This window comes from Cetorhinus maximus, chromosome 21, assembly GCF_964194155.1.
Source record: "Cetorhinus maximus chromosome 21, sCetMax3.hap1.1, whole genome shotgun sequence".
Taxonomy (NCBI): domain Eukaryota; kingdom Metazoa; phylum Chordata; class Chondrichthyes; order Lamniformes; family Cetorhinidae; genus Cetorhinus; species Cetorhinus maximus.
Genome location: NC_135899.1, coordinates 27,901,626 through 27,926,350, shown reverse-complemented (window position 1 = coordinate 27,926,350; position 24,725 = coordinate 27,901,626). Strand labels below are relative to the sequence as shown.

At 51.1% G+C, this 24,725-nt stretch overlaps 1 protein-coding gene across 1 annotated transcript in view; it reads left to right on the top strand.

Annotated features, from left to right (window-relative positions):
- LOC144695147 (uncharacterized) overlaps positions 1 to 24,716 on the top strand; it is a 132,571-nt gene extending 107,855 nt beyond the window's left edge. Inside the window, exons 45-54 of the mRNA XM_078566045.1 lie at positions 1,873 to 1,926; positions 4,598 to 4,705; positions 10,153 to 10,206; positions 11,804 to 11,857; positions 13,714 to 13,821; positions 16,637 to 16,690; positions 20,035 to 20,070; positions 21,944 to 21,997; positions 23,703 to 23,973; positions 24,703 to 24,716. Coding sequence (XP_078422171.1) covers positions 1,873 to 1,926; positions 4,598 to 4,705; positions 10,153 to 10,206; positions 11,804 to 11,857; positions 13,714 to 13,821; positions 16,637 to 16,690; positions 20,035 to 20,070; positions 21,944 to 21,997; positions 23,703 to 23,973; positions 24,703 to 24,716 — 807 coding nt within the window. The remainder of the gene's footprint in view (positions 1 to 1,872; positions 1,927 to 4,597; positions 4,706 to 10,152; positions 10,207 to 11,803; positions 11,858 to 13,713; positions 13,822 to 16,636; positions 16,691 to 20,034; positions 20,071 to 21,943; positions 21,998 to 23,702; positions 23,974 to 24,702) is intronic.
- The last annotated feature ends 9 nt before the right edge of the window (positions 24,717 to 24,725 follow it).

Here is a 24,725-nt window from a genome sequence, read left to right as displayed (position 1 = left end):
GTGGGGGGCTGTGTGAGGTCTGTATCTGGGTGTGGGGGCTGTGTGATGTCTGTATCTGGGTGTGGGGGCTGTGTGATGTCTGTATCTGGGTGTGGGGGCTGTGTGATGTCTGTATCTGGGTGTGGGGGCTGTGTGATGTCTGTATCTGAGCGTGGGGGCTGTGTGATGTCTGTATCTGGGTGTGGGGGGCTGTGTGATGTCTGTATCTGGGTGTGGGGGCTGTGTGATGTCTGTATCTGGGTGTGGGGGCTGTGTGAGGTCTGTATCTGGGTACGGGGGCTGTGTGAGGTCTGTATCTGGGTGTAGGGGCTGTGTGATGTCTGTATCTGGGTGTGGGGGCTGTGTGAGGTCTGTATCTGGGTGTGGGGGGCTGTGTGAGGTCTGTATCTGGGTGTGGGGGCTGTGTGATGTCTTTATCTGGGTGTGGGGGCTGTGTGATGTCTGTATCTGGGTGTAGGGGCTGTGTGAGGTCTGTATCTGGGTGTGGGGGCTGTGTGAGGTCTGTATCTGGGTGTGGGGGGCTGTGTGATGTCTGTATCTGGGTGTGGGGCTGTGTGATATCTGTATCTGGGTGTGGGGCTGTGTGATGTCTGTATCTGGGTGTGGGGGGCTGTGTGATGTCTGTATCTGGATGTGGGGGGCTGTGTGATGTCTATCTGGGTGTGGGGCTGTGTGAGTTCTGTATGTGGGTGTGGGGGCTGTGTGATGTCTGTATCTGGGTGTGGGGGCTGTGTGAGTTCTGTATCTGGGTGTGGGGGCTGTGTGAGGTCTGTATCTGGGTGTGGGGGCTGTGTGATGTCTGTATCTGGATGTGGGGCTGTGTGAGGTCTGTATCTGGGTGTGGGGGGCTGTGTGATGTCTGTATCTGGATGTGGGGGGCTGTGTGATGTCTGTATCTGGGTGTGGGGCTGTGTGAGTTCTGTATGTGGGTGTGGGGGCTGTGTGATGTCTGTATCTGGGTGTGGGGGCTGTGTGAGTTCTGTATCTGGGTGTGGGGGTTGTGTGATGTCTGTATCTGGGTGTGGGGCTATGTGAGGTCTGTATCTGGGTGTGGGGGCTGTGTGATGTCTGTATCTGGGTGTGGGGCTGTGTGAGGTCTGTATCTGGGTGTGGGGGCTGTGTGATGTCTGTATCTGGGTGTGGGGCTGTGTGATGTCTGTATCTGGGTGTGGGGACTGTGTGAGGTCTGTATCTGGGTGTGGGGGCTGTGTGAGGTCTGTATCTGGGTGTGGGGGCTGTGTGATGTCTGTATCTGGGTGTGGGGACTGTGTGAGGTCTGTATCTGGGTGTGGGGACTGTGTGAGGTTTGTATCTGGGTGTGGGGGCTGTGTGAGGTCTGTATCTGGGTGTGGGGACTGTGTGATGTCTGTATCTGGGTGTGGGGACTGTGTGATGTCTGTATCTGGGTGTGGGGGCTGTGTGATGTCTGTATCTGGGTGTGGGGGCTGTGATGTCTGTATCTGGGTGTGGGGGCTGTGTGAGGTCTGTATCTGGGTGTGGGGGCTGTGTGATGTCTGTATCTGGGTGTGGGGACTGTGTGATGTCTGTATATGGGTGTGGGGGCTGTGTGAGGTCTGTATCTGGGTATGGGGGCTGTGTGGTGTTTTTATATGGGTTGTTTGTTGACTGAGGTTGTTACCATGCGTTACCATGGGGTCCCGTGCAATGGGCTGTGTAAATGTCGTTCGACCTTCTCCTCGGGAAGCTGTGTTGCTTTGGGATTGATTTACTATCACTGGGCTGCTTCCTGGCTGCAAAGACTATTGCAATGTCGTCTCCATGCCATTCTCTTCCCTGCTCTTGTTTTCTGTCCATCCCCACCTCCACCTTTAACATTGGCTTCTGTCTCTCTCTCTCTCCTTTTTCTCACAGGGACCAGCCGGAGCTCCCGGTCCAGAGGGCAGAGAGGGGGAGAAAGGAAGCAAGGTAACAGATTCGGAGAATCCATCCTCTTGTTATAGTTATGTTATTGTTGTAGGGAATGAGGCGGGCCTGCCATGTTGTTGAAGAGATGGGTAGTGGCCCAGTGATGGAGGTGAGGTGGATATGATGGAGCCTGCCTCTCCCTTCTGTGTGCAGCTTGTAACTGCTGGATGCAGCGTTGGGAAGGGGCAACCCCCACCCTGGGCCTTTCAGGAACGTGAGGGAGAGTAGCTGGTACCCGGACCTCTTGGGCCAGCGTGTGTCGCACTTTGGTACCGGTGGAGAAGTCACCTCGAAACACCGGGCGTTTCAGCACCCAAAGGCATCCGAGGCATTCGCCCTCCCGCCACCATCCCCGGTCCAGCAATAATGAAACTGCCCTCGGGCCGTGTGAATCCTGATCTTTACACTACCCTGGATTTCGATGGGCTGGGGGAGAGACCAGCTTAGGGCAGACCCCCCCCTGCCACCGGGTCAGGTCAGCAGCAGAATGATAGATAACATTCAGTCGCTTGGTCGTACAGGACTTGGATGTCGCTGGAGAGGGAGATATGTTGCCGAAGCTCCTCGTCTCGCACTCATCAGGACAAATGCAAGAACGCCAAATTTCAAATGATCACTGCAATTTACGCTGCAGGAGAGCAGGGTGCTGATTGGTTTGCAGGTCAACTCTGATTGGCCGAGGTGTTGCCATGGAGAAAGCAACGGGGAACCATAGGCTCCCCAAGCTCCCGGGCAATTCAAAAAAGATGCAAGGCTTGAACGTTTGCAGAGAACGGGTCCCTGCATATGAATGTATGTCACTTCTAGCAAGCGCAAATAAACTACCTTTTGAACTCGACTGATTATCCTAAACTGGTTGTTAGCATCGCTATTATATCATAACTAGCAACCGATTTGGAGCTCGGGGAGCCTATAGTTCCCTGTTGCTTCCTTCATGGAAACGCCTTGGCCGGTCAGAGTCGACTTGCTAACTAGTCAGCACCCTTTCCTCCTGCGGTATAAATTGTTGTGATCGTTTGGCATTTGGCACTCTTGCATTTGTCCTGATGAGTGCGAGCCAAAAAGCTTCGACAACATGTCTCTCTCTCTTTTCAGCAATATTAACCTTGTGCATTATGTAATGTGCTGATATTAAATGTCACTTTACTGGGAGCAATGCCAGGGAAGATCCAGCTGCCTGTCAGTGCAATGGAGCATTTGGAGCCGAGAGATGATTTTGTGTGATAGGTGGACGAACCTATAACAGGTTGGCATGACAACCCCCTCAAGTCTCCCTGTGGGCTGAGCTAGAAGGTATTCTCCAGGTTTTTAAAAAACCCTTTCACGGGATATGAGCGTTGCTGGCTGGGCCAGTATTTATTGCCCATTCTTAATTGCCCCTTGAGAAGATGGTGGTGAGCCGCCTCCTTGAACTGCTGCAGTCCATTAGTGCAGGTACACCCATAGTGCTTTTAGGGAGGGACTTCCAGGATCAAAAAACTGTGGGTGCACCTATACCACAAGGACTGCAGCAGTTCAAGAAGGCAGCTCACCACCACCTTCTCAAAGACAATTAAGGATGGGCAATACATGCTGGCCTAGCCAGCAACACCAACATCCGACAGTGAAGGAACGGTGATATATTTCCAAGTCAGGATGGTGTGTGGCTTGGAGAGGAACTTGCAGATGGTGATGTTCCCAGGCATCTGCTGCCCTTGTCCTCCTAGGTGGTAGCGGTCATGGGTTTGGAAGGTGCTGCCTAAGGAGCCTTTGTGTGATCCTGCAGTGCATCTTGTAGATGGTACACACTGCTGCTACTGTGCGTCAGTGGTGGAAGGAGTGAATGTTTGTAGATGGAGTGTCAATCAAGCGGGCTGCTTTGCCCTGGATGTGTTGAGCTTCTTGAGTGTTATGGGAGCTGAACTCATCCAGGCAAGTGGGGAGCATTCCATCACACTCCTGACTTGTGCCTTGTAGATGGTGGACAGGTTTTGGGGAGACAGGAGGTGAGTTACTCACTGCAGGATTCCCAGCCTCTGACCTGCTCTTGTAGCCACAGTATTTATATGGCTAGTCCAGTTCAGTTTCTGGTCAATGGTAAACCCCAGGATGTTGATAGTGGGGGATTCAGTGATGGTAATGCCATTGAACATCAAGGGGCGATGGTTAGATTCTCTCTTGTTGGAGATGGTCATTGCCTGGCACTTGTGTGGCATGAATGGCAGCTGGAGTGTTGTCTCAATTGGGTGAGGTGCTCCCGTGTTCAGAGAGAGAGGGAGAGAGAGTGCAGAGTGGAGGGATTAGAATCAGCCAGGGTCCCTGCTCCTTAAGCGCTGTCCCATTCTGGGAATACAGATATTGGCTGAGGTAGGATAGGCTGCACCATTTATTGTGGTTTGTTGCGAGGTGACACTCCCAGTAAGTGGGAGGAACATGCCTGATGGTTGCTGGGGGGGGGCCTAAACCTGCAACCCGCACAAGAGTCACAGGCTGTCAGAGTGGAGGGGGAGGGGGGGATACTTGGTCGAGCTGGTCCGGGGCGGGTGGGGGTGGGGGGGGCAGCTGGAGCAGGCAGAAGGGAGGGAGGGAGGGAGGACGAGGTTTTTCTGACCAGTCCTATTGGTGACGTGGCAGTGGGTTCTGCTAACTGCTCTTTTTCCATGCCTGACTGTGCCGTTCGCTTGCTTTTCAGGGTGGGCCTGGAGCCAAGGGGCCTCCTGGGAAGACTGGTCCAATCGGCCCGCAAGGAACTCCGGGGAAACGTGGTCCCGAGGGTCTCCGTGGTATTCCTGGTGCTGTGGTAAGTTCCATTGTTCCAGTGGAGGAGGGAGGGGGTGCGTTGTGGACACGGGGTCCCCCTGAATGTGCAGTTCTAAAGCCTCCTTCAGGCTTGCATCTTACTCCATTGATTTTTCCCCTTCGAGTATTTATCCAATTCCCTTTTGAAAGTTACTATTGAATCTGCTTCCACTTTCCCTTTCCGGCAGGGTATTCCACATCACAACATCGCGCTGCTTAAAAACAATCCATCTCCAGCTCTCATCCAGTCTAACAATCTAAAATCTCTGCTCTCCGGTTACTGACCTCCAACTGCCATTGGAAATGTTTTCTCCAGATCTACCCTTTGATTAAATCCCCCCTTTACCGTCCCTCTCTCTCCCGCTCCGTTCCTCCCTCTCTCTCTCTCCCGCTCCGTTCCTCCCTCTCTCTCTCTTGCTCTGTCCCTCTCTCTCTCTCTCACTCTGTCCCTCTCTCTCTTGCTCTGTCCCTCTCTTTCTTTCTCGCTCTGTCCCTCTCTCTCGCTCTGTCCCTCTCTCTCTCTCTCACTCTGTCCCTCTCTCTCTTGCTCTGTCCCTCTCTTTCTTTCTCGCTCTGTCCCTCTCTCTCGCTCTGTCCCTCTCTCTCTCTCACTCTGTCCCTCTCTTTCTCTCTCGCTCTGTCCCTCTCTCTCTCACTCTGTCCCTCTCTTTCTCTCTCGCCCTGTCCCTCTCTTTCTTTCTCGCTCTGTCCCGCTCTCTCTCGCTCTGTCCCTCTCTCTCTCTCACTCTGTCCCTCTCTTTCTCTCTCGCTCTGTCCCTCTCTTTCTCTCTCGCTCTGTCCCTCTCTCTCTCTCACTCTGTCCCTCTCTTTCTCTCTCGCTCTGTCCCTTTCTTTCTTTCTCGCTCTGTCCCTCTCTCTCACTCTGCCCCTCTCTCTCGCTCTGTCCCTCTCTCTCTCGCTCTGTTCCTCTCTCTCTCTCGCTCTGTCCCTCTCTCTCGCTCTGTCCCTCTCTCTCTCTCGCTCTGTCCCTCTCTCTCTCTCGCTCTGTCCCTCTCTCTCTCTCGCTCTGTCCCTCTCTCTCTCTCGCTCTGTCCCTCTCTCTCTCGCTCTGTCCCTCTCTCTCTCTCGCTCTGTCCCTCTCTCTCTCGCTCTCTCCATCTCTATCTCTCTGTCACTCCGTCCCCTTCTGTCACTCCATCCCTCCCTCTCTCTCTCACTCCAACCAGCCCTTGTCTCTCTCACTCCGCTCCTCATTCTGTTCCTCCCGCTCTCTGTTTTTCTCGCTCTATCCCTCTCTCTCTCTATTTCTCTGTCCCTCTCTCTCTTTCGCTCCATCCCTCTCCCTCTCGCTTGGTGCCTCTTTTTTTCTGTCCCCCTCCCTCTCTCTCTCTCTCTCTCTCTCTGTCCCTCTCTCTCTCCGTCCCTCTATCTCACTCCATTCCTCTCTCTCTCCGTCTCTCTCTCTCGATCCGAACCTCTCTCTCTCTCTCCATCCCCCTCTCTCTCTCTCTCCGTACCACACTCTCTCTTTCTCTCTCTCTTTGTACCTCCCTCTCTCTCACTCTGCTCCTGTCGCTCCGTCCCTCTCTCTCTCACTCTGTCCCTCTCTCTCTCTCTCTCACTCCGTTCCTCCCTCCCTCTCTCTCTCTCTTGCTCTATCCCTCTCTCTCTGTCTCTCTCTCTTGCTCCGTCCTTCCCTCTCCCTCCCTCTTGTTCTGTTCCCCTCTCTCTCTCTCTGTCCCTCTCTCTCTCTGAACCTCTTTCTCTCCATCTCTCCGCCCCTCTCTCTATCTCTGTACTCCGCTCTCTCCCTCTCTCTCCGTCCCTCTCTCTTTCCCTCGCTCTCCATCTCTCCATCTCTCTCTGTTGCTCCGTTGCCCGCTCTCTCTCACGCTCCGTTCCTCTCTCTCTCTCTCTCTCTCGCTCCATTCCCCCCCCCCCTCTCTCTCGCTTGGTCCCTCTCTCTAGTTCCGTCTGTCTCTGTTCCTCTGTCTTCCTCTCTGTGCCTCTCTCTCTCCTTCTGTTCCTCGCTCTGCCTCTCACCACCTCTCTCTGTCCCCACCTCTCTCTGCTTCTATCTCTGCCTCCCTCCATCCCTCTCTCTCTCTCTCTGCCTCTGGCCGCCTCTCTCTGCCTCTTCCTCTCTCTCTCTCTCTCTCTCTCCCTCTCTCCCCCCCTCTCTCTCCCCCTCTCTCTCTATGTCTCTCTTTCTTGCTGACTCTCTCTCTCTTCTCTCTCTTCCTCTCTCTCTCTCTCTCTGCCTCTCTCTCCCTCTCTGCCTCTCTCTCCCTCTCTGTCTCTCCCTCTTACTCCACCCCCCTGCCTCTCCCTGCCCCTCTCCCTCTGTTCCATAAGACCATAAGACTTAGGAGCAGAAATTAGGCCATTCGGCCCATCGAATCTGCTCCGCCATTCAATCATGGCTGATAAGTTTCTCAACCCCATTCTCCCGCCTTCTCCCCGTAACCTTTGATCCCCTTACCAATCAAGAACCTAACTATCTCGGTCTTAACTACACTCAGTGACCTGGTCTCCACAGCCTTCTGTGGCAATGAATTCCATAGATTCACCACTCTCTGGCTAAAGAAGTTTCTCTTCATCTCTGCTCTAAAAGGTCTTCCCTTTACTCTGAGGCTGTGCCCTCGGGTCCTAGTCTCCCCTACTAATGGAAACATCTTCCCTACGTCCACTCTATCCAGGCCTTTCAGTATTCTGTAAGTTTCAATCAGATCCCCCCTCATCCTTCTAAACTCCATCGAGTATAGACCTAGAGTCCTCAAACGCTCCTCATATGTTAAGCCTTTCATTCCTGGGATTGTTCTCGTGAACCTCCTCTGGACCCTCTCCAGGGCCAGCACATCCTTCCTGAGATATGGGGCCCAAAATTGCTCACAATATTCTAAATGTGGTCTGACCAGAGCCTTATAAAGCCTCAGCAGCATATCTGTGCTTTTATATTCTAGTCCTCTTGAAATAAATGCCAACATTGCATTTGCCTTCCTAACTACCGACCCAACCTACAAGTTAACCTTAAGAGAATCCTGGTCTAGGACTCCCAAGTCCCTTTGCACTCCAGATTTCTGAATTCTCTCCCCATTTAGAAAATAGTCTATGCCTCTATTCTTCCTACCAAAGTGCATGACCTCACACATCCCCACGTTGTATTCCATTTGCCACTTCTTTGCCCATTCTCCTAACCTGTCCAAATCCTTCTGCAGCCTCCCTGCCTCCTCAATACTACCTGTCCCTCCACCTATCTTTGTATCATCTGCAAACTTAGCCAGGATTCCCTCAATTCCTTCATCTAGATCATTAATGTATAAAGTGAAAAGTTGTGGTCCCAACACTGACCTCTGCGGAACTCCATTAGTCACCGGCCGCCATCCTGAGAAGGACCCCCTTATCCCCACTCTCTGCCTCCTGCCAGACAGCCAATCTTCTATCCATGCTAGTACCTTGCCTCTAACACCATGGGCTCTTATCTTACTGAGCAGCCTCCTGTGCGGCACCTTGTCAAAGGCCTTCTGGAAGTCCAGGTAGATAACATCCATTGGCTCTCCTTTGTCTAACCTACTTGTTACCTCCTCAAAAAATTCTAACAGATTTGTCAGGCATGACCTCCCCATGATGAAACCATGCTGACTTTGCCCTATTTTACCATGCACTTCCAAGTATTCTGAAATCTCATCCTTAATAATGGACTCTAAAATCTTACCAATGACCGAGGTCAGGCTAATCGGCCTGTAATTTGCCGTCTTTTGCCTCACTCCCTTCTTAAACATGGGGCTTACATTAGCGATTGTCCAGTCCTCTGGGACCATCCCTGACTCCAGTGATTCCTGAAAGATCACCACTAACGTCTCCACTATCTCTTCAGCTATCTCCTTCAGAACTCTGGGATGTAATCCATCTGGTCCAGGTGATTTATCCACCTTCAGCCCTTTCAGTTTTCCTAGCACCTTCTCCTTGGTAATGGCCACCATACTCACCTCTGCCCCCCGACTCTCTTGAACTTTGGGGATGTTACTCATGTCTTCAACCCTGAAGACTGACGCAAAGTACCTATTCAGTTCCTCCGCCATTTCTTTGTTCCCCACTACTACTTCTCCAGCGTCATTTTCCAGCGGCCCAATGTCCACTTTTGCCTCTCTCTTACCCTTTATATATCTAAAAAAAACTCTTGCAATCTTCTTTTATATTACTGGCTAGTTTACCCTCATATTTAATCTTCTCCCTCCTTATTTCTTTTTTAGTTGTCCTCTGTTGGTCTTTGTAGGCTTCCCAATCCCCTGGTTTCCCACTGCTCTTCGCCGCATTGTATGCTTTCTCTTTCGCTTTTATGCTGTCCCTGACTTCCCTTGTCAGCCATGGTTGCCTCATCCTCCCTTTAGTAAGCTTCTTCTTCCTAGGAATGAATTTTTGCTGTGTCCCCCAAATTACTCCCAGAAACTCCTGCCATTGCTGTTCCACTGTCTTTCCTGCTAGGCTCATCTCCCAGTCAATTCTGGCCAGCTCCTCCCTCATGCCTCTGTAGTTGCCTTTATTCAACTGTAATACCGTTACATCTGATACCAGCTTTTTCCTCTCAAATTGCAGGGTAAATTCTATCATATTATGGTCACTTCCTCCTAAGGGTTCCTTCACCTTAAGCTCCCTTATCAAATCTGCCTCATTACACATCACTAAATTTAGAATTGCCTGTTCCCTAGTGGGCTCCACCACAAGCTGCTCCAAAAAGCCATCTCGTAGACATTCCACAAATTCCTTTTCTTGGGATCCACTACCAACCTGATTTTCCCAGTCTACCTGCATATTGAAATCCCCCATGACCACTGTAACCTTGCCTTTCTTACATGCCTTTTCTATCTCCTGGTGTATCTTGTGCCCCACATCCTGACTGCAGTTCGGAGGCCTATACATAACTCCCATTATACCTCTGCCTCTCTCCCTCTGTTCATCTCTGCCTCTCTCCCTCTGTTCCTCTCTGCCTCTCTCCCTCTGTTCCTCTCTGCCTCTCTCCCTCTGTTCCTTTCTGCCTCTCTCCCTCTGTTCCTTTCTGCCTCTCTCCCTCTGTTCCTTTCTGCCTCTCTCCCTCTGTTCCTCTCTGCCTCTCTCCCTCTGTTCCTCTCTGCCTCTCTCCCTCTGTTCCTCTCTGCCTCTCTCCCTCTGTTCCTTTCTGCCTCTCTCCCTCTGTTCCTCTCTGCCTCTCTCTCTCTGTTCCTCTCTGCCTCTCTCCCTCTGTTCCTTTCTGCCTCTCTCCCTCTGTTCCTCTCTACCTCTCTCCCTCTGTTCCTCTCTGCCTCTCCCCCTCTGTTCCTTTCTGCCTCTTCCCCTCTGTTCCTCTCTGCCTCTCCCCCTCTGTTCCTCTCTGCCTCTCCCCCTCTGTTCCTCTCTGCCTCTCTCCCTCCGTTCCTCTCTGCCTCTCCCTGTATTTTCTTGCTGTCCTACCCTCTACCATTCTTGATATCTTTTGTTTTTTATTGACAGGGTGAACAAGGAACTCCTGGGGTCTCCGGACAGACAGGGCCTCCTGGTCCAATGGTATGTACAAAATGTAGCCTTTCACTTTGTCCCCACTGACAGCTGCTAGAATGTGCTGACCAACAGGAGAGAGGTTCAAGATCAACACTGAGCTCGGTGAATCCCCCAAATAGAACTGAGCTCCACCTGGGTGTGTCCTGGTGGTGGTGGGGTGAATCTGGGTGTAACTGGATGGAGGTCGGGGACAGTGGGTGTATCTGGGTAGCTTTTCTGGTATCTCTATATATTTGGGTCTCTGGTGTCTCTCTCTCTATTTGGGTCTCTGGTATCCCTCTATCTGGGTCTCTGGCATATCTCTATCTCTCTGCCTGGGTCTCTGGTATCTCTCTCTCTCTGGGTCTCTGGTATCTCTCTTTCTACCTAGATCTCTGGTATATCTCTAACTCTCTATCTGTGTTCCTGGTATCTCTCTCTCTCTCTCTCTCTGAGTCTCTGGTACCTCTCCCTGGGTCTCTGATGTCTCTCTCTCTCTCTCTCTCTCTCTATCTGGATATCTGATATCTCTCTCTCTATCTGGGCTTCTGGTATCTCCCTCTCTACCTGGATCTCTGGTATATCTCACTCCATCTGCGTCTCTGGTATCTCTCTCTCTTTCTCTCTCTCTATACCTGGATCTCTGATATCTCTCTCTTTCTATCTGGGCATCTGGTATATCTCTCTCTATCTGGGTCTCTGGAATCTCTCTCTCTTTCTCTCTTTCTGGGTCTCTGGTATCTCCCTCTCTACCTGGATCTCTGGTATCTCTCTCTGCCTATCTGGGTCTCTGTTAACTCTCTCTCTTTCTCTCTCTCTCTCTCTACTAGGATCTCTGCTATCTCTCTTTCTCTCTAGGCCTTTGGTATCTCTCTCTCTATCCGTGTCTCTGGTATCTCTCTCTCTCTCTTTCTGTCTGGGTCTCTGGTATCTCTCTCTGGGTCTCTGGTATCTCCCTCTATCAGGGTCTCTGGTATCTCTCTCCTATATATATCCGGGTCTTTGGTACCTCCCGCTCTATCTGGGTCTCTCATGTCTCTCTTTCTCTATCTGGGCCTCTGGTACCTCTCTCTCTCTCTATCCGGGCCTCTGGTATCTCCCTCTCTATCTGGGTATCTGGTATCTCTCTCTCTCTCTATCTGGGTATCTGGTATCCCCCTCACTATCTGGGTCTCTGGTATCTCTCTCTCTCTCTCTATCTGGGTCTCTGGTATCTCTCTCTATCTGGGTCTCTGATACCCCTCTCTCTCTCTCTCTCTCTCTCTCTCTATCCAGGTATCTAGTATCTCTCTCTCTATCTGGATATCTGGAATCTCTCTTTCTATCTGGGTATCTGGTATCCCCCTCTCTATCTGGGTATCTGATAGCTCTCTCTCTATCTGGGTATCTGGTACCCCTCTCTCTATCTGGGTCTCTGGTATCCCCCATTCTATTTGGGCATCTGGTATCCCCCTCTCTATCTGGGTCTCTGGTATCTCTCGCTCTCTATCTGGGTCTCTGGTATCCTTCTCTCTATTTGGGTTGGTCCCTGCTATCTTGCTCTCTGTGGTTTACATTATTGTGAAGTGCTCCATATTGTAGCCTAGTGACATTAACTGTTCTCTTTAACTCCTTTTGTCCCTAGGGCCCTCCTGGGTTACCCGGCTTGAAGGGAGACGGTGGTCCTAAGGGAGAGAAGGTAAGACTTGCCGGTCACACCTGCAGCGTTCCCAATGGATTTCATTTGCGGGAAGGAGGGGTATGGAGGCGGGGTTAGTATGAGGAGACGCACCATTCTAAAAATCATCCTTTTGGTGTTAATAATGAAATCTAGAACGGTGGGCTTTTCACTTCAGCTCTTTGGAACCATGTTCCCTAAAGATCCATCATTCCATCATGGTTCAAGGAGGGCCACCAAGTCTCAGGAGAAATAACTCATTGTATAGAAATAAACACAATGAGCTGAATGGCCTCCTCCTATGCACTAGATGTTTCTATGTTTCTGTGTGGTGAGCTGGGAGTCAGAAGTGTTTCTCTGTGATGGACCAAGTTGAAAGTTCAGAACTTTCAACACAAAGGAAGATGGTTGTGGTTGCTGGAGGTCAAGCATCTCAGCTCCAGGACATCACTGCAGGAGTTCCTCAGGGTAGTGTCCTAGGCCCAACCATCTTCAGATGCTTCATCAATGACCTTCCTTCATAAGGTCAGAAGTTCGTTGATGATTGCACAATGTTCAGCACCAACTGCGACTCCTCGGATACTGAAGCAGTCCATGTCCAAATTCAGCAAGACCTGGACAATATCCAAGCTTGGGCTGATAAGTGGCAAGTAACATACATGCCACACAAGTGCCAGGCAATGACCATCTCCAAAAGAGAGAATCTAATTATTGCCCCTTGAAGTTCCTTTAGCTTTACCATCCTTTAGCATTACCATCGCTAAACCCACCACTGTCGACATCCTGGGGGTTACCATTGACCAGAAACTGAATTGGACTAGCCATTTAAATATTGTGGCTACAAGAGCAGGTTAGAGGCTAGGAATGGTGCGACGAGTAACTCACCTCCTGCCTCCTCAAAGCCTGTCCACCAAGTCAGGAGTGTGATGGGATACTCTCCATTTGCCTGGATGAGTGCAGCCCCCACAACACTCAAGAAGCTTGACACTATCCAGGACAAAGCAGACTGATTGATTGGCACCACATCCACAAACATTCACTCTCTCCACCACCGATGCACAGTGGCAGCAGTGTGTACCATCTACAAGATGCACTGCAGAAACTCACCAAGGCTCCTTAGACATCAGCTTCCAGACCTGTAACCTCCACCACCTAGAAAGACAAGGGCAGCAGATGCATGTCAACATTACCACCTGCAAATTCTCCTCCAAGCCACTCACCGACCTGACTTGGAAATACATTGCCTGGAGCTCCCTCCCTAACAGCACTGTGGGTGTACCTATGCCACATGGACTGCAGCAGTTCAAGAAGGCAGCTCACCACCACCTCAAGGGCAATTAGAGATGGGCATTAAATGCTGGCCCAGCCAGCGATACTCATATCCCATGATAGATTAAAAACTTCAGAAATGCTGCTCCCTGCTGTACCACTGGACATGCAGCAGTCGCCCTGCCTGTGAACTAACCTCACCAATTCCACATAAGATCAACAATAATTTTCATTTATGTAGCGCCTTGAGTGTAGTAAGACAACACAAGGCTTTTCACAGGAGCGTTGTGAGAAGAGTAAGGAGATATTAGGGCCTATGACCATGGGCTTGGCCAGAGGCAGGTTTTTAATTGGTATCTTAAAGGAGGAGAGAGGGGCGGAGAGGCTTAGGAAGGGAATTCCAGAATGGCTGAAGGCACAGTCACCAATGGTGGAGCAATTAAACTCGGGAATGCACAAGAGTGTTAAAGGAGTGCCGAGATCTCTCATGGGAACGGGAATTAATTTTCTTTTTGACTTCTTGAGAGTTTTTGTACTGTCCCCTCCGTGATTCTGTGTTCCCCACCTTTAACATTTCACACCTTTATTCCTCTGTGTTTCTCTTTCAGGGTCACCCTGGCCTGATTGGATTGATTGGACCTCCAGGAGAGCAGGGGGAGAAGGGTGATCGAGGGCTTCCTGGTCCACAGGGAACAGAAGGACTTAAAGGAGACAATGTAATTGCGTACCCCCTTCGCTTGTATAACAGGCACCAGTTTCCAGCAGTGTTTTAGAGTCGGTATTTAACGCTGCCCCGCACTACCTGCTCAGTGGTAATGCAGAATGAAACCCTTTGCACCGCCCTATGGATCCCAGCTTCGTCCCTAGCCTCTACCGAGCCAACTGGTGTCGGCTGCTTAGCCTCAGTACCGCTGGGCTGGGGGAGGAGCGACTGGCTCGGTGTGCATACATGTGGCTTGTGGATCCAGATGTTTGGTGGGCTTGTAATACCTGGACACTCACCGTTTGGCAGGGCCGGGTTCCCTGTCCACTGTCCACTGTTGTGGGATCCCAACCCAGGACGGTGGGGGTTGGGTGGGGGGGGGGGGGTGTCGATTTCAGGGCAGGAGGGAGTAAATCGTTGCAAAAAAGTTGCCAGCACCATGTGGCTGCGATATGTCTAACCAGCTCCCCCTGCCAAAAGTGTATTTTACCAAGGATCCTACTTTGCACAATTTCAAATCTCCAGTGTCGGCGGGAATCTCTTGCCGTATTCCATTGTTTTTTACTTTGAAAAAATACTTTATTCATAAAATATCTGGAAGAACATTACAAAACATTTCTAAATGGCCATCACAAAAAGCGCAATCAGATTCAACTTTTACACATGGATCACGAGGTGCTTCAATACAATCAATGAATATTACAGACATTTCAATATGGTCATTACAGACAGTCAGACAGGGCAATGGTATTGGAGTTATCAACATACATCATGTTGCACTCTGAGGTGCTTCAATCCAATTATAATACAATTAGTATTTGATGCATACATTCATTGTGAGCGGTACAGTCCGAGGGGTCTATACAATTCCCAGACCCTCGGTTGACCAAGGCAGAAAGGTCTTAGACAGCGACCTTTCCCCATTGCACCTTTGCGGCGGCTGTGCCACTGTGACAGTAATTAACGGTACTGTCGTCTTGCGGCATTGGTCTCGTACAGTGTGCTTGCAGCATTTCACTGTCCCCTGTGTTCGACTCTTAGCATTCGTCCGCTGGGTGGCGGGTGGGGTGGAGCCTCCAATGTAAGATGCAATGATTAATTAATGAGGGGGGGGGCGTGGCCAGTTTACTTTGCGGAACCTGCTTCCAGTGCAACTTTTTTTTAATAGTAGCTCAAAAGATGGTGAAAACCTGAGTCACGCTGGGTGTAATTTGCACTAAACGTTCTGCAATGTTTGGTGCCGGTTTTACCTTTTTTATTTTTGGTGGTGGTGGGGGGGCGGCGGTGGGGTCACGAATTGGGCTGAAAAATCCATCAAAACTGAATGGAAACTCTCCCCTTGGTGTCTGACATTACACCTGCGTTGGGCTATTACTATCTCTTACTATCATTGTTAATGGTCATGCTCAGTTACGCTGTTGGGCTGTTAGCATTACCCTGTTCCAGTGATAGGTGTTACATGGGGTGCTGCGTATGGTTCTGGTCGCCATGTTCCCAGAGGCACTGGAGAAGGTGCAGGGAAGATTTACAAAGATGATACCAGAAATGAGTGGGTTACGTGTCTGGAAAGGATTGGCAGGCCAGGTTTCTTTTCTCTTGAAAAAAAGGGCTGAGGGTTGACCATTTGGAAATCTATGAAAGGTTTTGATAGTGTGGACACAGAGGAGTGGAGTGGACTTCAGTGGAGGAAAGCAAACCTAAACGCCATCAATATAAGATAGTCATAGTCATTTGGTAATATAGAACCTGAGTATTGCTGAAGAAAATGTCAAAGCTTTTTGTCTTCCACTCAACAGGACACTTCGCAAGAATACCAATATAAGGGGAAAACAACAATTTGTACTGCATGTGAAGAGAGTGTTGGTTTGTTGGCAAGTGGACTCTGATTAGTAGAGGCGTTGCCCTGGAGAATGCACCAATGATGGTGACTCTTCCTCTTATATTGGTATTCTTGCAAAGTGTCCCGGTGATTGCAAGACAAAAAACCTCGACATGCCTCTCTTTTCAGCAATACATAAGGTAGTCACCAAGAAATCCAATGGGGAATTCAGAGTAAACTTCTTTACCCAGAGAGTGAAACTCGCTACCACAGGGAGTTGTTGAAGTGAATAGCATAGATGCAGCTAAGGGGAAGATAGCCAAGAATTTGAGCGAGAAAGGGGTAGATAGTTACAATGATAGATTTAGATGACGAAAGATGGGAGGAGGCTCAAGTGGAGCATAAACACCAGCATGGACTGGTTGGGCCGAATGCTCAGTTTCTGTACTGTGCCGTATATCCTATGTAATCCTGTGTAGAGTATCACAATATTGCATTGCAACATTAGGTTATTGCAGTGTTAAGAATGCACTGGTGATAACTGGTGTTCGGTGAGGTTGGCGCTTGTATAGACTGGCTTGCTGTAGGAGGCATGGGAAGAGAAGAGAGGCACACAGAGAGAGCGCGAAACACAACAAAAATTAGGTCTACACTGATGGGAAAGGAGAAGTGTGTTGGAGGCAAACAGAGTGAGGGGTACATACAGAAAATAGGGAGAGGGAGATTGGGAAAAATTCAAAAAGCTGATTCAGGGCGATGAGACAACAAGTTAGGAAGGAAAGAGGAAGAGAGAGTGAAAGAAATGCTAGAAGATGGAGGGGGAGAGAGAGAGAGAGGGAATAGAAATTGAGAGACAAGAATTTCTTTCCCTGACACCACTAACACACGACAGGGAATCTCCCAGTTATTGGAAAGGGAAGTGGGGGGGAGGGGTGGTGAGGTCTGTATGCAAAGCATTTTCCTCAGTGCTCAGTTTATAGTTTTCATGTCATCTTCTTTTTGATTCTAGGGTGTTTCCGGTGCGAGTGGTCCCATCGGTCCTTCTGGTCCTCCAGGCATCCCGGTAAGTCCCCTGCTGCTCGGAGACAACGGTATTTAACGGCACTCAGCGCCGTCGAGCCCGGCAACTGCTTAACCCCAGCAGTAGGCGTGTCCAGGTCTGGCTCTTCGACTTGGGAGGGGAGCTCGGACAACCCAATGGATTTGTTAAAAACCGTCCCACCCCCCAATTTCGGCAAAGAGTCCCTTCGCTTGCCGGAGGAAGGTTCATTGGGAGCAGGGAGATTGAAGAATGTGAGAGAGCGTCTTCAAAAAAATCATCTCTGTCCATGACACTAGGATATTATTTACACCCCCCCACCCCACCCCCTCAGAGAACCAAACCTTCGATCCACTCCACACCCCCCAATCCCCACGGGCTCTGCTCTCTGTCTCAGAATGGACGTCGATCACAGTGATCGACTTGTCAAGACTGAGGTGGTGAGGTGTTTGGGCAGTGAAGAGAGGGGAATTGAAATTCAGCTGTGATCTCATGGAATGGCGGAGCAAGCTCGAGGGGCCAAGTGGCCTACTCCTGCTCCTACCCCTTAACTTCAGCTTTTGTGAGGGAGTGTAGATTGCGACGGTGACAATGGTGCAGACGCTTCTCCCGGTGATGATTCCGGAGTTGGGATGGATGTCTAGGAATGTTAAGAAACTGATAGGCAGGAAGAGACCACCGACCTGCCAACCCTGCCCCAAACTCATGATGGCCAGAGCTGCGTGACTCGAGACTAACCAACCGCGCCCCCCCCACCGCCAACCCCCATCCAAATCAACCACTGTGGACCACCCCTCAACCGCCCCCCTCCCCTCCCCAACCCCCCCCCCCCCCCCCCCCCCAAAACCCAACCCCCCCTATCCTCACAAACAACTCCCGCCGTCAAGCAATCTCCGGAGAGGCAAAACGGTCAGAGTAAATCCCAGGCCAGTAAGGGAAAAATGCTCTGGGAAATTCGTCTCCTTAGCTGATGGAAACCTGTCCAGGAGATCACATGGGCTAATTGCTATCTATAAAGGCATTTAGCTTCTCTAGGATGTGATGCCTGCCCCAGTCAAGAGCCCTTGCCATTCCCTCTCGAAGACACGGAGAGAGTCAGCACCCCTCCAGCCCAGCCACCGACACAATCCAAAGGCAGCAGGTCCCAAAGGCTTTCTGAACAGCTTGGCACACTTTAACTCAAAGCAGACACTGACTGAGTTTTCCCACAGTGACCATATCTCCCTGGGTAATCTGGGAGAGGAATGGGAGCACTGGCTGATGGCTCATCAGTTGGCGACCTTGCTACATTTCCAAGCAATTGGTCCACACTTATAGATCCTGGCGTTTTTTTTTTAATTCCTTCATGGGATTTGGACATCACTGTCAAGGCCAATATTTGTTGCCCATCCCTAATTGCCCTTGAAGTGAGTGTCTCGCTAGGCCATTTCAGAGGGCAGCTAAGAGTCAGCCACATTTCTGTGGACCTGGAATCACATGTAGGCCAGACCAGGTAAGGACAGCAGATTTCCTTCCCTAAAGGGACATTAGTGAACCAGATGGGCTTTTACAACAATCAATAATAGCTTCATGGGCACATCACTGAGAATAGCTTTATATTCCAGATTTATTAATTCAGTTTAAACTCCACCAGCTGCCGTGGTGGGATTTGAACCCATGTCCCCAGAGCGTTAGTCTGGGCTTCTTAGCTTAATAGCCCAGTGACATTCCCACTACCCCACCGTCTTCTCAATCTAAGCATATGGTCGGTGCTGTTTGTGCCCCATTCCCTGAGATTTTCTGCACTCTATTTGCCAAAGCATTTATTGCCCATCCCTAACTGCCCTTGAGAAGGTGGTGGTGAGCTACCTTCTTGAATCGCTGCAGCCCATCAGATTTGTTGCACTTACAGTGCTGTTAGGAAGGGAGTCCTACGATTTTGACCCAGCGACAGTGAAGGAACGGCGATAGATTTCCAAGTCAGGATGGTGAGTGGCTTGGAGGGGAACTTCCAGGTGGTCGTGTTCCTATGTGTCTGCTGTCCTTGTCCTTCTCGATGGTAGTGGTTGTGGGTTTGCAAGGTGCTGTCGAAGGAGCCTTGGTGAGCTGCTGCAGTGCATCTTGTAGATGGGACACACTGCTGCCACTGTGTGTGGGTGGTGGAGGGAGTGAATGTTGAAGGTGGTGCATGGGGTGCCAATCAAGGGGGCTGAAGAACAGGAAATCCCACCTTGAGGAAGTGTCCATGTTCTCACCTCTTCATGAATGTCTCCACTTGGAGAAGCACAAAATTGACAAAAATCAATTTTTTTCCAGAATTTTTGTGGCAATTAACAAACATGAACATTCTAAAAGATGATTGGTACTCAAAAGAGTTAACGTTTCTTTTCAGTGAAATGTGTCAGTGGTGAAACGCTTGCTTTGGATGTTTTTTTTTAGTGTAATGGCAGTTCACTGACCCGGTGACTAGTTTACTTTGAACATTCTCCCCTTTTTTATGTGAATCTGATTTGCGCCTTACTGTTTGGATGTCCAGAAGCCCGCAGTCCGGAAGCCGGAATTGTCTGAAAACCGGGCGTTTTGCAGAATATTCCATTTGATATTTGGTTAAGGGAAATCCGGGCAGATTGTCCAAACGCTGGGACAGTTCAGCTAGAAGCTGGTTCTCAGTGACGAGCTGAGCTTGTTCGCAGTGGTGTGCCAGCCTACTCCCTGCGCTTCGAGACAATGTTTTATTAAGAAAGACCTCATGATTTATTCCTTTTCAAACTTTATGTACGCGTTATTATTTATTCTTTCTCATACTTTATTCCATGCACCTCTTCTTCAGTGAATTTGGCCTAGGGCGGGCTACCTGATTTTATTGTCCGAAACCCAGGGAAATCCGAAATCTGGCAGGGGTCCAGAACTCGGGGTCTGTGTGGAACCCCATTTTCATTTGCTCTAAGTTTTAAATTCAACTTCTGGCTTTCGGGGCGCCAGTGTTTTTAAGTAGCGGGGTCTCATTAGGAAAAAAAAGCCCATACATTTTACACCAAATACCTGCATTCCCCAAGCACACTCTCACCACGGTGAGGAGCACATGAAGATTCCCACAGTGAGACTGGGCTTCCCTCAGCTCGAGCCGCTGTTGCTTTCGTTCTTTTTTTTTCATTCATTCATTGCTTCACGGGATGTGGGCTTCGCTGGCTGGGCTGGCATTTATTGCCCATCCCCAGTTGCCCCTTGAGGAGGCGGTGGGTGAGCCGTCTTCTTGAGCCGCTGCAGTCCACGTGGTGTAGGTGCACCCACTGTGCTGTTAGGGAGGGAGTCCCAGGGTGCTGGGTGACTTTGGAGTGGGGGAGATACCTTCCTAACGCTGTGCTTCTGTTTCCCTCCTTGTCTTCCAGGGCCCCCCTGGTCCGAAAGGGTCGAAAGGTTCTCAGGTGAGTCCCACCCCTTCTTCCTCAGTTATGTTCTGAGCCACTCGGTGAGAGTAGAATTGCAGTCACAGGCGCAAGCGGAAAGTCGGGTGGGGTGGGGTGGGGAGGGGGCACCACCTCTTGCCTGGGGCTAAGTGTGGAGAGTCTGTTTCCCTCGATGAAATACCAGACTCTCGGGAGAAGCAACTTATCCAAGCGGAGTCACAGAAGCTCTTTGCAGAAGAGGGGACGGAGGATGGCCTTCAGAGAGCCTGTGGCACTAATTTGAAGAAGAGCAAGGCCGTTCTACACGGGTGCCCTGAGCCAATATTTGCCCCCTCAACCAAACGTCGCTGCCTTAACCGACCTGGGCCATCGTCGTACGGCCTTTGGCGGGATCTTGCTGTGCGCAGACTGGCTGCCGCGTTTGCTACATCACGGCAAGTGACCGCACTCCGCGCCGATTTAAATACAGGTCCCTTCATTTTCACAAGGGCGGGAGCTCATTTTGCGCAGGTGCCGCCTGGGGATCGCAGCTCGACAAGACTGCACGGCCTAGGTCCCAATGCTCAGACTGTTTCCCCAGAATCTTCACCCGCTCGGACTGGTGTCCCTGGCCTTTGGTTCGAATCTTAAACTAGCCCATGCTATGCCCGACCTGTTTGGCAAGCTAACCAAATGGCCTGTGTATGCTCCTCTCATGTGTCTCGTAGAGGATGAACGAGCCCAAGAAATTCATTGGCTCCCCTCGTCACCCAGTAACTCACTGTGAAGTTGGGAGAGTGGGAGAGGGAGCATTCACTTCCTCTTCACGTTCAGAAGCATTTGAATGTTCCCTGAAAATGTAACTTGAGACGGGTCCGAAGTTATACTGCAGCAGCTGTGCACTGGCAGCTGTGCGAGGCTGGCCTTTGTGGGTGAGAGGGTGGGTGGAGGTGGGGGAGGGGCGAGGCTGGGGAGGGGCATCTCACTCGCCTGGCGTTCAGGGGGCCGAGTGCCACCTGCCCTGCCACGGTCCACAGCCGCTCCTCCTATCGACCTCCCGCTTTGGAGCAGTGCTGTCCCTGACCCCAGCCCTGGCCTCCGTCTGGAACACGGGTGAATTCGAAATGGGGGGGTGGGGGTGGGTGGGGAGGGTAAACCCACCTTGGGAGCTGCTCTCCGCGGCTTCAGATGTGTTTCCCCGGCAAAGGTGCCAAAGGAATCCCTTGGGGGAGGAATCTCGGTGGTGGGGCGGCGGGACTGACGATTTCCCCGTTGCCCGATCCCTCTGATCTCTCAGCTGCTTCCCTGGGCTTTCCGCCAGGTTCACGCTGGGGAAAACCCTTGGGAAGAGAACTGGCGCCAGTGTGTCCTGGGGCTCTGACCCCTGGCTGCATGATAATTGTAACCTCTCCGTGCGAAAGCCCATTCAGCTGGGGTGACACACGTTCAAAACGGGGCTCAGAGACGTTCCAGATGCAAAGTGTTGACCAGCTCCAATGTTGAAGTGGTCAGGGGTCACTTATTAACAGGAGAGTGACTGGACCCTCTCCTCCTCTCACTCTCTTATGTGCTGAGGCTGATGCCTGTCATCTCAGTGTAACCCCTTCAAGTCCAGCCCCTTGCACAGACCCTGATTTTAACCCTTCCAACATTGGCGGCCGTGCCTTCAGCAGCCTGGGCCCGGAGTGTTCTGGAATTCCCTCCATAAACCTCTCTGCCTCTCTGGGACACTTCTTAAAACCCAGTTCTTTGAGCGAGCCTATGCTAATATCTCCTTCTGTGGCTCAGTGTCATGTTTTGTTTGGTAGTGCTCTTGTGAAGCACCTTGGGATATTTTATCATATTAAAGGTGCTATATAAATGCAAGTTGTTGATGTATTTAACCCTTTCTCTCTCTCTCTCTCTCCTGCAGGGTGCTGCTGGTCCTAAAGGACAGCGAGGTGTTACTGGTCCTCCTGGTATTCCTGTAAGTTGAACCTCCTGTTGGTCTCTGCACACTTGGCTCTAGTGGATAGGTGCTGAGCTCGGCATTGACCCCACCTCAGAACGCCTAGACAGTCTCCGATGGCCCAGCTTCCCACTTGTCTCTCTGCTGCATTGAAATCTCCAGTTATCTGTCCGCTCCTCGATTGAGGCTCCAGAAATCTCCCATTTAGTGGAAACCTAGAGTTTCCACAGAGTCTTCCTGCAGGTAGCCTGGGATTGGTTGGTCCAGCAGTGAGACCATGGACCCATCAACTGGTATTCTTCTATTAAAACCTGGGCGAGACAATTGGTATCTCCTTCCAGGGACCAGACATTAGCCCCAATTTGAAGTAGATTAGCCGTCTCATTTGGTGAGGCTATGGAGCTGGCTGAGCATAAAGACAGATAATAACTGGTGTAGCTAAAAAAATAGCACAAACTCTACTGGAACAGTAGGGGGAGCTTTACTCTGTATCTAACCCCGTGTTGTGCCTGTCCTGGGAGTGTTGATGGGGTCAGTGTAGAGGGAGCTTTACTCTGTATCTAACCCCGTGCTGTACCTGTCCTGGGAGTGTTTGATGGGACAGTGTAGAGGGAGCTTTACTCTGTATCTAACCCCGTGCTGTACCTGTCCTGGGAGTGTTTGATGGGACAGTGTAGAGGTAGCTTTACTCTGTATCTAACCCCGTGCTGTACCTGTCCTGGGAGTGTTTGATGGGGACAGTGTAGAGGGAGCTTTACTCTGTATCTAACCCCGTGCTGTACCTGTCCTGGGAGTGTTTGAGGGGGAGAGTGTTGAGGGAGCTTTACTCTGTATCTAACCCCGTGCTGTACCTGTCCTGGGAGTGTTTGATGGGGACAGTGTAGAGGGAGCATTACTCTGTATCTAACCCCGTGCTGTACCTGTCCTGGGAGTGTTTGATGGGGACAGTGTAGAGGTAGCTTTACTCTGTATCTAACCCCGTGCTGTACCTGTCCTGGGAGTGTTGATGGGGTCAGTGTAGAGGGAGCTTTACTCTGTATCTAACCCCGTGCTATACCTGTCCTGGGAGTGTTTGATGGGACAGTGTAGAGGTAGCTTTACTCTGTATCTAACCCCGTGCTGTACCTGTCCTGGGAGTGTTTGATGGGGACAGTGTAGAGGGAACTTTACTCTGTATCTAACCCCGTGCTGTACCTGTCCTGGGAGTGTTTGATGGGGACAGTGTAGAGGGAGCTTTACTCTCTTTCTAACCCCGTGCTGTACCTGTCCTGGGAGTGTTTGATGGGGACAGTGTAGAGGGAGCTTTACTCTGTATCTAACCCCGTGCTGTACCTGTCCTGGGAGTGTTTGATGCGGACAGTGTAGAGGGAGATTTACTCTGTATCTGATCCCGTGCTGTACCTGTCCTGGGAGTGTTTGATGGGACAGTGTAGAGGGAGATTTACTCTGTGTCTAACCCCGTGCTGTACCTGTCCTGGGTGCGCTATATGAGACAGCGTAGAGGAAACTAGTTCAGTTTTCATCACTGTATTACAGACACATTTTAAGATCATGGGTATCAGAGGCAGCAGGTTCCCTGACAGTGGCGATCTTTGCTGGGAGCGCAGGGGGGCTGAAAAAGCCCTCAGACCCGACTCGAGCTTGTACGTTGGGGGATACCTTTGCAAAGGTCTGGAGGGCCAGGCCTAGTCACCAGTGCTCACTCTCTCTCTCGTCTCCACAGGGTCCACCAGGCGAAGTCATTCAACCACTGCCCATCCAGAGGCGCAAAAAGAGCAAACGCTCGGTGTCCATCGATGGGAGTCAGATCGAGCCAGACGAGGGGGTGATGGCAGACGAAATCCTCGACTACGCCGATGGCATGGAGGAAATCTTCGGCTCGCTGAACTCGTTAAAGGTGGAGATCGAGCAGATGCGGCACCCCATCGGAACGAGGGAAAACCCGGCACGCACCTGCAGAGACCTGCAGCTCTGCCACGAAGAATACAAGGATGGTGGGTCCCTGTGGAGTCATAAACCTTACTGTCAGCATGGCACTGCCGCTCTAACAGTCCCGCACTCCCTCAGTACTGACCCTCTGACAGGCGCACTCCCTCAGTACTGACCCTCTGACAGTGCCGCACTCCCTCAGTACTGACCCTCTGACAGTGCCGCACTCCCTCAGGACTGCCCCTCTGACAGTGCAGCACTCCCTCAGTACTGACCCTCTGACAGTGCCGCACTCCCTCAGTACTGACCCTCTGACAGTGCCGCACTCCCTCAGTACTGACCCTCTGACAGTGCCGCACTCCCTCAGTACTGACCCTCTGACAGTGCAGCACTCCCTCAGTACTGACCCTCTGACAGTGGCGCACTCCCTCAGTACTGACCCTCTGACAGTGCAGCACTCCCTCAGTACTGCCCCTCTGACAGTGCAGCACTCCCTCAGTACTGGCCCTCTGACAGTGCCGCACTCCCTCAGTACCGACCGTCTGACAGTGCCGCACTCCCTCAGTACTGACCCTCTGACAGTGCCGCACTCCCTCAGTACTGACCCTCTGACAGTGCAGCACTCCCTCAGTACTGCCCCTCTGACAGTGCCACAGTCCCTCAGAACTGACCCCCTGACATTGCAGCACTCCCTCAGCGTTGAGCCTCTGACAGTGCAGCTCTCCCTTAGTGTTGAGCCTCTGACAGTGCAGCACTCCCTCAGTACTGACCCTCTGACTGTAGTTGAACCCAAGTGTCTGAGGCTTAGAGCTGAGAG